This window comes from Vidua macroura, chromosome 23 (genome assembly GCF_024509145.1).
Source record: "Vidua macroura isolate BioBank_ID:100142 chromosome 23, ASM2450914v1, whole genome shotgun sequence".
Taxonomy (NCBI): domain Eukaryota; kingdom Metazoa; phylum Chordata; class Aves; order Passeriformes; family Viduidae; genus Vidua; species Vidua macroura.
In genome coordinates, this window is record NC_071593.1 from 7,486,677 (window position 1) to 7,499,676 (window position 13,000).

General features: G+C 52.1%; 1 protein-coding gene across 4 annotated transcripts in view; it reads right to left on the reverse strand.

Moving 5' to 3' along the window:
• Positions 1-476: 476 nt before the first annotated feature.
• RERE (arginine-glutamic acid dipeptide repeats) overlaps positions 477-13,000 on the reverse strand; it is a 171,662-nt gene continuing 159,138 nt past the window's right edge. For 2 of the 4 annotated variants that reach the window (XM_053997767.1, XM_053997768.1), the window contains exons 13-22: positions 12,674-12,766; positions 11,730-11,929; positions 10,497-10,658; positions 9,229-9,342; positions 7,198-8,573; positions 6,759-6,981; positions 5,571-6,294; positions 4,167-4,313; positions 3,823-4,003; positions 477-3,399 (exon numbers count right to left, since the gene is read on the reverse strand). In XM_053997767.1, the coding sequence (XP_053853742.1) occupies positions 3,366-3,399; positions 3,823-4,003; positions 4,167-4,313; positions 5,571-6,294; positions 6,759-6,981; positions 7,198-8,573; positions 9,229-9,342; positions 10,497-10,658; positions 11,730-11,929; positions 12,674-12,766 (3,254 nt within the window). In that variant the 3' untranslated portion in view covers positions 477-3,365. The remainder of the gene's footprint in view (positions 3,400-3,822; positions 4,004-4,166; positions 4,314-5,570; positions 6,295-6,758; positions 6,982-7,197; positions 8,574-9,228; positions 9,343-10,496; positions 10,659-11,729; positions 11,930-12,673; positions 12,767-13,000) is intronic. The other 2 variants (XM_053997770.1, XM_053997769.1) reach the window with 2 other exon arrangements.

Sequence of the window (13,000 nt, forward strand, 5' to 3'; positions counted from 1 at the left end):
GGCAGCCACCACCCTGACACAAAAACTTGATGGAACTGGAAGGCAGATTTCAGCTTTTCAGAAGGCAGCGAGCAGATGAGTTACTGTGCATCTCCCTCTCTGCAATTACCCCTTTGGAGGGCAGCTCGGGGTCACTTGTGTTCAACACTGGCACAAATAACTCCTCTCAGAAAAAACAATTCCCAAAAATGCAGCCCCTGGGGCATGCACAGTGTATTGCACAGGCAGCTGAGCAGCAGAGCAGCAATGCAACTCGAGGATGCAGAGATGGAACTGGACACGATGTTGGCGTTTGTGTACTGTGTATTAAAAACAAAATTATCTCAAAGAGGGAAAAAAATGAAGCCAAGAAAAGACAGGTTTGAATCAGACAAGGTGGCCATGCCAGCACCCCACATCATCCCAGGTGAAAGCAGCTCCTCTCCCACTAACAACAATCAAGAGACACATTTCACTTGCAGGCAAAACCTGGCTGCTGTAGTGTAGCTTGGTTTTATTTATGTCCACAAATATTTCAAAAAAATTACAAAATACTCAAATGGAGAGAACACAGAAGTCACGATTTCTGGGTTTCTACTCTGTTTACACTGTGTTATCCCATGGCAAACTACTCATATATACATTAAGCTTCAAGATATATATAAATGTAGCAGTCAGAATGTACACTCTGCTTTAACGGTGCAGTGAAACAAGCTCAACCATGACGACATAGAACAAGAGAGACGTTTCAAAAACACTAAAGCAAAATTTTAAAATAAACTTTTGGAACAGAGGAAAATTAAGAGAGATTTCTTGAAAGAATATCAAAAGGCCTGGGCTGTTTTTTTTAACAGGTCATTGACACCGAGATGGCTTCAGAAGCCACTGCAGGTAAAGTTGTAGTTAATCACTGTAGTTAATCACAAAAAATGGAGGAATTTCAGTGCTTATTTGCTGAATGATGTGAACAAAAAAGCTCCCATAAATTATTAGAATGCTCTTCTGGGAAAAAAAAAAGAAATAAATCCATGAACAGCTTTAGAACAGACTGCAACTTCAGCTGAAAAACAAGGAATACAGAGAGGACCACTGGAGGGAATTAGCTTTTCCTTTTTTGAAGAACTATGGCTAAAAAACAGCACGAGAAGGGTTAGAAGAAATGGCTGAACTCTCCCAACCCCCCCAGTTCCACACAGTAGAACAGAAGGAGGGGAGAGATTGAACTGAAATGTGCCTGATGAGACCTTTAAAGCAAACTGAGGCACTCTCTGCTGAGCAGGCCCATCCTCCTGGCTGCTCAGCCGTGAGCAAAAATAATCCCTGTTCCACAAGGAAACCTTTTCACCCCACCACTGCCCACAGCCACGGAGAAGGACTTCACCTCCCTCGATTCTGCTCTGACCTCGTGGTTCCCCAGCTCAGGAACACAACCTGCCCCTCCCAACACCTTCACCCAGAGTTAAACACAGCAGGACTGATGGACACCTCATCCCTGAGCAATCTGCAGTGGGGCACAGCAAAAAGGGAAAATCAGCTGAAAGATCCCCTGCTCTCCCCTCTACTCTTGCCTTAGTGGGCCTGGAACATTTTTAACTGGTGAATGGTCTGGCAGCAGCTCTGGGCTGAGCAGCAGGAGGTGGATGAGCACTGTGCCTGCAGCTGATTAACTACAACTTTGTCAGAGTGGCTCAGTACAGTCCTGGGACACAACCATCACATTGAACAGGCTACAACAGCAGAGAGAGCACTCGTGAGTGGAGAGAGAGAATGGGGGGAGTTGTGCACCAGCAGAAAAAAATGACCAGCAGGTTCAGATGTCCATTGGTCGCATCACCCTCTGCTCCAGCAAAGAAAAACTGTGGCAAAACTGGGGAAAAAAAACTTTAAAAATCCGCCTCGTAAGCAGAGCTGTCTCCTTTAATGCTCACTGTGTATTCCTCTCCTCTCCCCATCCTGGTGGGAAGCAGCCAACCCTGCAGGGACTGTGGGGTTGGGACGCAGTGTCTCTGTCCCAGAGCACTCAGCTCCTCAGGGACACAACACTGGGGGCAGTTAAAACAGTTTTTGTTTAAAAAAACCCAAACTCAAACAGTCAAAAACAGACTGGTCTTTGCAACACAACGTAATGAAAACCAAGTTGCCAAGTCCACTTTCCTTAAGAACTCTTCAAACAGGAGGCCAGGAAAAGCACGTCCTCCCCAGGTATGCACGTGCATACAAAATCTGGCTGCACTCGTCTGAGCCATGGAACATCTTTAAAGAGAGATTTTTAGAACAGATTATTTCTCTGAACTTTCTGCCCAAAGTCTAAACCCAATGGAGCTAGATTAAGTTTCAAAAGGTCAAGGGAAATAAGTGTTTTATGGCCACACTGAAAATGAACAGTTGAAGGTGGCATCAAAAGGGCCAGCGGGGTCCAAAGGACATCTGAGCTGCTGAGAAACCCAACTCAACAAAATCAGCTGCAGAACAGAGAGATGGAACACGAACAAAAACCCCCAAACAACCAAACCAACCAAAAAACCAAGAACAGAAACAGTCATTTGCAACATTATCCCTGCAAATCCCTTTAATGCTTATTGTTGATATCAAACCAAATGTCAAGCTTTTACCCATTTGAAATTATTGATACCCATCATTCCCTTTAATTAAAGGGATAATTATATATATATATTTTATTAAAAAATCAACTCTGTATTCTGTCAATACCAGGTAGGAATTCACAATTTGTGATGTTACTGAAAAGCAAGATAAACGTTTCTGGAGTTTGTTTTGTTTTGTTTCTCCCCTCTACCCAAAAAAAGTTATTTACAGACTTAAAAAGCCATGCTGCAGAACTGAGCTCTCTTTAAAATTATGAAGATTTCCTACAATGTATTAAAATAAAAGTAGATTTTTTTTATTATTATAGCACTTGGATTCAGAGCTTGTTATGTCACCTACTTGCAATCCTTGTTTTTTTTTTAATTACCTATAGATGCATTGAGTGTCCCTTCACGCACAGTGACTTGTGTTGTGAACCTGATTCTAGCACCTACTGAAAACAAACTAGTAAAAAAAGAAAAGAAAAGAAAAGGAAAGAAAAAAAAAAAAAAACCAAGATTGCAGGAAGTTCTCTGAATATTCCACACAGTCCTGTATTTCCAATAGGCTTCTGAATACGTTTTCATGCAGGGAGACCCACACCAGTCTTGAGAAATCTTCTCTACAAATGAACACTATGCTGATAAGTCTCTACTTGTTGGGTGGTTGCTTCTGTTTTAAATATATAAAGAAATCTTTATAAGATATTCTTTTCCTTTTGTAGCTCTTCTTGTATGTAAAAATGTTCCACTCCTTCCCAAGGACTGGGGTTTCCATAGCCAGCGTTACAAATAAATAATTTATTACAACTGTTTGTCGCCTTCTTTTTTCAGTCGACTGCAAGAGAAAGAAAACTCATTTTAACACAGCAAAGGAGGTGTGAGACACAGGAGCCTGCTCTGCCCTCCTGCCACCCCTGCAGGGAGCAGGGGCTGCAGGCTGTGGGCTCTGTGACCACCCCGGGCACTGTCCCAGCCCAGGGTACCCCACACGTGGGCACGGTCACCAGTGCCAGCTCTGCAGATGGGACATGACTGGGGATTCTGCAACAGGACAGACACTCGGCTACTCTCATGTTGTGCCAGAAATTTGGACCTCGCTTCCCCATCTGCCCAAACCAGGTCTGAGCACAGCTTTGACTCTAACTGCATCAGGGCTCAGCACACAGCACGAGAGGTGAAAATTCCGAGGAAAAAAGAAGGAATGTGGAGAAATACCATGGAATTCCCAGGTCCCCAAAAGCCTCCATTGCAGTCTCACCTGTAATAATCTTCCTGACTGGGTAGGTGCCCACCGTGCATGTGAGGGTGCCCATGCAACCACTGCTGCTCCATTGCCAGTCTTTGCAGCTCTGCGGACTGGGCGTGCATGGCCTGCAGCTGGTGGGCTGCTGACATGGGAGGTGGAATGGCACCAGGCAGATCCCGAGGGTAGGGAGTACCTGGGGGACAGGCACCACTTTTACACTCTTGTTTGCTTCTTGTTCATCCCAACAAGCCCCCACGACCACCCAAAGTCACAGCCTGACTCCCCGCCACTGAGAAATGTTAAACCCCACAATAAAAGGTGACATTGCAGATCAAAGGACCATAAAATGCTCTCACCAAAGACTGGATGTCGGAGCATTTCATGCTCGTGAGGTGGCTGCCCTAGCAATGGGTTGGGGATGGTCCCAGGTGGGTAGGGAAAACGTGCCAGGTGGGGTCCAGCTGCTAAAGGATCCACCAGTGGATGAACAGGTCCTGCTGAGCCTGAGAGAGAAGGAGAGAGAGCGTCCATCAGCTGCCCGGGTACTGCAGAGGAACCACCAGGGCAAGGAACACAAAGCCAGAACAATTCCCGCAGCTGTGCACAGCACAAATGTGGGGTCACTCCACCCTCTGTTCCTCCCCACTCTAAGGAGACACGGGGGTTGTAGCAGCCTTGAGCACCACTGGAGCCACCTGGAGCAAGAACCACCCAAGAGCCCCTCACCGTGCTTGAACCTGGCAGAGCACAAAGCCAAATTGCTCCTCAAACACACAGAGAGACTCGGCAGTGAATTGCCTTGGCTGTGTCTGCACCAGCCTCTCTCTGGACTGGGAGGGACAATGTGCAAGCCATGGTTTTGTGCAGAACAAGTACCTGGGGAGCATCCAGACCTACCTGCACAGAGGTGCTCGGTGACTGACTCACCTGGCAACAGAATCCTTGTACAGACATGGGCCTGTGTCAAATTCCCTCTGCTGCCAGGGGGTTTGCAAACCTGCCTGCAACTGAGCCCATGTGTGATTTCTGCAGTGAGCTTCAGCAATGCTGATATCCAGCACTGCCACCTCCTACCTGCAACCCCCCAGCCCTCAAGATCCTCACACCACCCTGCTGCTTTCCTTGCCATACAGTCTGGCTCCTGCAACAGCACTCGCGTTCCCTCCAACTCCAAAGTGGGCATCCCAGCACATTTAATGGACACTGCTCCAGGGCAAAGAATTCTACATCTGCTTGCACCAACTCTGCACTGGTAGCCAGACACCAGAACCTGCATTTGACTCTGACTTTCCCCTCCCCTCACTTGGCAGCTGCAGCACCTGGTGCCTGGCTTGCCATGTTCTCTCCAGGCTGTCACCAGAAAATGTGAATATTTCTGCTGAGTGCCTCATGTCCAGGACTCCAGACCTCTAGAGCAGTAACCACATATCTTGCTTCAGAAACGGGCAAGGCACAGATTCATTTCTGAGAGTATTATTACAACTGTAAGGTGCTGCTCTAGGACAAGAGTACTTAAAAAACATCAACCCACAACAAACCAGCAAACTTTCCACAGTGAGAGTCTGAAGGAAGATCGCTGTGGCGTTTACCATGCTGCATCACTCCCACAAAAAGCAACTGCATTTTAGTTATCACAGCCTTACGCAGCACAGAACCACGACACGGACATGAAGACAGGGATTTTGCTGTTTGAGTGCCAGGGTCAGAGCGGGCCCGTTCCGAGCTGTTCCCTACGGAAGCGCCCAGCTCCCGGGGCTCACCTTGGTGTAGGGGGTCCTGCTGGTGTAGGTGTAGATGCGAGTGTATGTGTGAGTGTTGGTGGTGGTGGGGGGTGACGTTGAACATCTGCAGCCGCGCCAGGGGGTCGTTGGTGAGCGAGGCCATGCGCTCGGCGTGGATGCGCTCGGCCGCCAGCCTGTCCGGGTAGCTCATCTCCGGCCGCAGCTGCGGCCCCGCCAGCGCCAGTCTCTCCCTCTCCAGGGGGTTCAGCCCCGGGTGGAAGGAGGCGAAGGGGTGAGGCCCCGCCGTGGGTGGGATAGTCAGTGCCCCGTGCCTGGCGAAATGCTCCATGGGGTTGGTGGCCGGGTGCAGCGCGTCCAGCTCCGGGGGCTTCACCTCGAAGCCGGGCTTCATCCTCTCGCGCAGCTCCCGCTCGCGGATCTCGCGCTCGCGGATCTCGCGCTCGCGCAGCTCCCGCTCCCGGATGGTGGGGTCCACGTTGTAGAGGCCGGGCATGTGGTAGGCCAGCAGCGGGTCCGTGGGGTTGAGGGGCACGAAGAAGGGGTGGTTGCGGTTGGTCGGGGACATGACGTGGGGCCGCGCGTACTCGCTCAGCGTCCGTAGCGCCGGCGTGTCCGGCCCGATGTAGGGGGGCACGGCCGCGATGGTGGTCGGGGGGGGCTCGAAGGAAGGCCTCATGTGGGCTGGCCCGCTGAGCTGGGACTCGCCGAGACGGCCCTCGTGGGAGGAGCTGGACACCTTCTGCTGCACACAACGGGGACAGAATCTCAGGTCAACACGCTTGGCTTGGAGCTCTCAGCCACACGCACACACCTCCCCTCCACCTCCAGCCCTTCTCCAGGACACAGCACTCGTGTGCCCTGTGCACAGCAGTGCACGGGACACAAAGGCATTCATTGCGTCTGCACAGTCCTCTCCTACTGCAAGGTAAGTGTCAGACAATTGGCCTAGTTGTGCCCAGCTGCTCTGCCTTCCCACAGAAGCAGACCAGGGGCAGAAACTCTCCTTTTCCTTTAAGGAGAAGACAGTCCCAGGCAGGTCAGGAGGTGCTCAGAGCAGGCTGGATCTCAGCCCATACACACAGCTCCATGCTCAGAGACCCCTGTCAGGATTAAAGTGCTCCTGGGGATCTGCATCCTGCAGTCATCACCCAGGTCAGACCCAGCCATCAATTCCCTTACCCAGCTCCGAGCCAGAACTGGACCTACCGCAGCTCTTTCCGCTTCTCGCTCACGCTCACGCTCCCTCTCTCTTTCCTTCTCTTTTTCTTTTTCTCTTTCCCTCTCTTCCCTGGCTTTTTGCTCCGCTTCCCTTTTGGCCTTTTCGATGGCCTCTTCTCTCTTCTTGGCCAGTTTGGATCCTGCCAGAGGCATGAAGTACAGGTCTGCTCTGGAGCATGAATTGTAGCCACGGTCCAGGTGTTTATAGAACCTGAAAGGAACGCGAGAGAGAAGAGCTCAGCCCTGGGAAAGGTGCAGGAGTGTGAGATTTGAGAGCTGTATGTTCACTAAAAAAATATCATTCCACACTTAGACCAAACACTACCAGCTTCCCAGAAAGCCAGGAGAAAATTAACTGTACCGTACTGGTCCACAGGCAGTGGAGTATAAACACAGGGAAAGCAGAGCACTGATGAAAGCTCCATACCTGGCTGACTGACTGGCGTGACTCGGGATGTCCACCACCGTGGGCTCTGGGGATGGACTCCGGGGTGGAGGTGGAGGGCTCTCCGGCTCCTCAGCTTCATCGGGGACCTCCTCCTTGATCTGGATGGGTGGCAGCGTGCAGGCTGTCACCACGGGCACTGTCCCACTAGAAGCTGCTGACGTGGAGATGGGGGCCTGCAGAGGGATGCCAGGCACGGCGGGCGGCGTGGAAGTGGAGGGGCACGAAGGAGGCGTGATGGAAGGGGGGCCCCCGGGCACAAAGGGGTGCTGAGAGAAGGGGGGCTGGGAGGAAACCTGATGGAGTCCAGAGGGGGGGTGACTGGCAGGAGGGGGAAGGCTCTGGCTCTGGGTCAGAACGGGAGGCTGGGCTTGTGAGGACTGCAGCGGTTGGCTCTGAGGCATCAGCTGCAGGGGAGGAGGGTGCGCGGATGGAGGGTGGTGAGTCGAGAGCGAGCTCAGAGGCTTCAGAGCGGGCGGCGGAGGCAAGTTGGAGTTCATGGAGAACGGAGACGGCCCGGAGAGATGGGGAGGGTGCTTGTGGGCCGGCGCAGCGGGGAGCTGCGGGATGGGGGTGGTAGGGGGAGGCTTGATGTGAGGCATGGCCATGGGGGCGGGGGGCAGCGGCTGCTCGCGAGGAGGCTGCGCCTGCTGCAGCGAGGTCGCGCCGGGCAGCACGGGCTGCGTCACCTGCAGGCCCGAGTGCGAGTGGGACGGCGCTTGCGTCTGGAGGGGCACCTGAGACTGAGCTGGCTGAGCGGGCAGGGAGAAGGGCTGGGCAGGCCCGGCGTGAGGCAGCAGCGGCTGGGCCTGCAGGCCGTGAGGGGCGGGCTGGGCCTGGCCGTGCAGCGGGGGCTGCGCGTGCGGCTGCGCCGGGGCCGGCGCGGGCTGGCTCTGGGACACGCTCAGGGGCTGCAGGGGAGGGTGCGGCGACGGGAGCCGCTGCGGGTGCAGCGCGGGGCCCTGCTGGATGTGCGACAGGGGAGCGGGGGGCGCGGGGGGCTGGGGCTGGCCCGAGGGCTGCGACGCCGGCGGCGACGCCTGCGTGGGGGCCGGGGTGGCGCTGGACGCGGGCGGCGGCGCCGGCAGCGGGGCTGGAGCCGGCGGGGTGGGAGCAGCGGCCTGGGCAGAGGCGCTCGGGGCCTGCAGCACCTGGGGCTGCGCCTGCAGCACTTGCTGCTGAGCCGAGGAATCCGAGTCGCTCTCATTGTCCTGGGGGCTGGGGATGCTGGGGGACGTGCTGCGGTTGTCCTGGTCGATGTCCTTGGGGTCGCTGCTCCCCTCGTCGTTGACGCTGCGGCTGTCGGAGCTCTCGCCTTCGCCCTCTCCCTCCGAGGGGGAGTTGGGTCTGCTGATCTCCTGTGGGGAGAGGTAGCAGTGACCACCGTGCCCAGGAAAAGCACACCAGGACACGGCCGGTGTGCCACAGGATGGGCTCTAGCACACGTGCTGTGCACACACAGGTGCAGGTGCCCTTTGAGCCTCACAGGGCCTAAACCAGCACAGGAACACAAACAGCCAAGGGAAGTGCAAAGACAGCAGAACCAGGATCCTGCCACAGCGCCCAGGGGCAATAGGAACAAAGTGAAATACAGGCGGGGTCCTGCTGAGCATAGCAAAACACTTCTTCACTATGAGGGTGACCAGCAATGGAAAAGATTTGTCTTGTGACAACTCCAGTGGTGGCCTTCTAACTTGTCAGAGAAGACAAAACCTCAAATTTAAATGTAAAAAAAATGGAGGAAAGGAGTGGAGAACAATCCAGTGTGCTGCTATATGGTTGATGTTCATATTAAAACAAACAAAAAACCCAACTTCTGGACTTACCCCGTATCACTGCACTGTTTTCAGCAGAAGGAACACATTATAACATTGGTCGCTTTCCAGCCACAGATTAAGTTACAATTTGCTGTGGCTTAAATTGATTTAATGTTTTTGGTTTGTTACCAGATTTGCACCCCCTCCCCACCTCAAACCATTCTCCTAAGAGGAAATACTCCTCTGTGGGACTCACTTGAGTTTTGGATTTTTTGGCATTGGACCTGTCAGGTTCTTCCGTGTCAGATGCTGCCTTTTCCCGCTGCCTCTTGGAGTTCTTGAGAGGAGAAGCTACCTCTTCTTTTATCTTCTGCCACAAAGGAAACGAACACAACAGTTACCAGTGGAGTAAATGCAAAGGTAAGCTGAGAGTAGGCCAGTGCCACCCCGTTTAACACAAATCAAGGAGCAGCAGAACTCAGGAGCTGACACAGTCAGTATTTAAGAGCAATCCAATACACATCAAACTAGCAGGAAAAAGGCAAAGTGCATGAAGCAGTCCTCATATGAAGGGGTATTTTAAACAGAGCTGGGCAGGACCAAGTCCATCAGGAACCCACAGCAGATCAACTGGCCCAGGTTACCCTTCCAACAGAGACCAACACCAGTCATTAACTGGTGCAAGACAGAGCCAGAATTTCTGCAGGAGACAGGATAAGCCTCCTTCTGCTACATGAAAGTCTTCCTCTACTCTTGATATTTTGAGAGGAATATTTTTAGATCCCTTCAAATACAGGGCCAACAGTGAATAGCTATTCTGAGATTACTACCTTCTCCCATGTCCTGGAAAAGCTCTGTGCATCACATAATTACCTAACTTTAGATTTTGCCAAGTTTTCAGTTTTATAATGTGAAAACTTGCTCCATGCTAGTTTTGACTTTTTTTTTTTTTTTGTAATATTTATTTTTAACTTTCTACTTCTCAATTTACAATGCTTAATAGTAAACCTTCAGCTTCATGCAGCTTTGTTTCTTTAGAATTCTCTTGGAAAGGCACTTAATTCATTTGAACAGACTCAACTGTCAGCTTGCTCTGAACAATCAAGCAAATACACCTCCAGAAAAACAGTAACAGAAGCAGACTCAATTACTAAATGTTCATACTCTTTTGTAAACAAAGATTAAGTACTGCTTACAAAAAATCCCCAAAACTGTCTACTTGTCTCAAATTCAGCATTCTGATCCGCATTACTCCCCTGAGCTTAACGCTTGCATTTGCATCCCAAGAGGAGGGATTACTTTACTGTGAGAGCACTGAGGTTATGTGGGGCTACTGCAGAGGCTGGGTCACCCCCACCCCTCCCTGGCCAGGCACAAAGCAGCTCAAGGCTGCCCCATTCCACCTGTGCCTTACCCACACTCACAGGGATTTTCGGGTCACCGAGAGATTCCCTGGCCTCCTGTGATCTGCACCTCCTGTACCCGCCCGAGAAGGGAGCAGGAGAGCCCAGGGGGAAGGGTTACCTTGGTGGATTTCTTCACAGACTCGGCCTTGCTGTCGTTGCTGGAGGTGCTGGCGGCGCTGGGCGAGTTGCGGCCACTGGAGCGCACGTCCTCGGCGATGGGGGAGGCCCGGCCATCGGGGCTGGCTGCCTGCTTCTTCCTGCCACTGCGTAGGGTCGACATCTGGGGAAACACAGCCAGCTCAGCACTGGCCGGCCCCGGCAGGGGCACGGGGAACGCGCCCCTGGCAGAGCCTGGCACCAAAAACCTGCAGCGGTTCGCCTTGTTACTCTTCTTCCTTCAAAGCCCAGCTGCACTCAAATGGAAAAGGAGGCCAATCCTTAATCTGTCTACTCACGAGCATTAAGTGTTGATTATTTAATCAGCAGTGTCTGTTAGAAATGGCATTTAGGAAGATGTTCCAATGCACAGCACACACAAGGGTGCCTGAGGCAGGAGAGGACCCCCATGTTCCATTAAAAATACTCCATCTGTTGGCAGTCAAGGCCAGGGTCTAAACCCCCAGTTCCAGCGTGCTCCTGCTATGCAGTAAGGGATCAGTAGAGTACATTTCAATAATTAATGCTGTTTCCCTGCCATTTTGGCAGTTTTCTGGAGGATTGACTACGAAAAAAACAATGAGCCAACACTCCCCAAGAGTGGATCCTCACAAGGTATTTAGAATCAATGGTCAGTCACATCATCCTGTTCAGACAGATAGAGAGGGGAGGGCAAGGAAAGAAATCTATCTGCTGCTTTCTGCCAGCTAAACCCAACTCCAAGATAAATCACCCAGAGCTGCTGTCAGAGCCCTCACAAGTGCCACGCTCCCAGGAAGGCTCCTGGTGCCCCACCCGAGTCACAACTCAGAGCACCCCAACCACAGAGGCAAAGCAGAGCTCTCTGTAGGGAAGAGGCTTTAACTCCAGTAACATGAGGACACCACATGAACAGCATCTGATTTTCTTTAACTCCTCCCAAGGGCGTACCTCGAGGATGCAGCTGGAAGGAGGACATGTACCAGCACAGGCTCTGTAATGCACTGTCCATGCCCCCTTATGGTGACAGCCCACTGCCACTCATCACAGAGAAATAACACAGCTTGCAGGGAAATTCCATCTCCTTTTTGCTCCTCAGCCTGAGCAAAGCTCCCCCTGGCACACACACATGCAGCAGGAGCAGGCACAGCCCTGAGCCAGCCACTTCAGGGCTCTGGCTCCTTTTACCCCCTGCACTCAAGAGGGTGGGACCCACCGAGCCTCGACTGCGCCGTGTCCTCATGCTATGCTTCCCACTGAGGCCATCATCTTCCTCTTTCACAGGCTTGAACATAAAGGGTGGGGGGTCCACGGGCTTCTCGATGGGCGGCAGCTCCCCGTACTTCTTGAAGTGAATCCGACAGTCCGTGCACAGCAGAATGTTCTCTCGGCCCCCGTGGTGCCAGTCCTTGGAGGCTTGGGGCAGGGAAAGCAACAGCTCAGCAACTCACAGAGCACCCCAGCCCCAGCACAAACACAGGGAAATGTTAGAAAAGGGTACAGCTACGAAAACAGCTGCTTTTCTATGGGTAACAGAGATGGAGAAGCTTCTGGAAAAGTTTGTCCTGTGCCAGTGCACATCCTCAATATTCCATTTCTACAAACTGTGGTTGTTTGCTGAAGAAACTACAGCTTTGAGGCACAGAAAGAAACCTCATCTGCTCTACCTGGGACCTAACAGGCAGCTGTTATTCTTCAAAGCTGTGGTTTCTGCAAGAGAAGTGAGTTCTGAACCTCTTATTTCCTTCCCCATTCTGGGGCTTCCACTTTCAGCTGCAAATGCCCCAACATCAGGCAACCTTTGGGAACAGCCACAGGAACGGGGCCGATGCACAGGAGATTTGGTGCAGCATCAGGAAGTTTTGCGTGTGACAGTCACAGCCCAACACTGATTCATTATGTCACAAATTGATTACATAGATTATGGATTATGCAGATTTATTCCTGTCTAAACGTCTACCTCAGGGTTCTCCTTTGTCACTGCAGTATTAATTTGCAATGGCAAAGCCTGATTAACTCTGTTAGGAACGCTGCATATTTTAGCTGATTCACCCCCACACTGCTGTGAACAGCTGTACCAGCTCAGGAGCTGCTCCTGCTGGCTGAACCCACCCCCCAGGCAGCAGCAGAGGGGAGCAGCCAGCAGGGACTGGGACGTACTGGTGGTGAAGCAGTGGCGGCAGGCGTAGCCCTTCAGCTCCTGCTCGCTGTCCTCGCTGTCAAAGTCATCTTCACTGGCCGAGCTCAGGTCCACTGAGGGTGGGAGAAAGAGGAAAATGGGAAATGAACACTCAGCAGGATTTTCTGTTTCCTCCTACTTGGCTAAAATAAGCATTAAGTAAGATAGATCGTGACTCCCCACGCCCACCCTGCCTTGCACAGCCATTATTTCTGACTTTTCAAACTGAGCAAGCCCAGAGCTCATCACGCTGCAGGTTAAAGGAGGATTCCAGGAATGTGCCAAGGGATACAACTCCTGGAACCTCT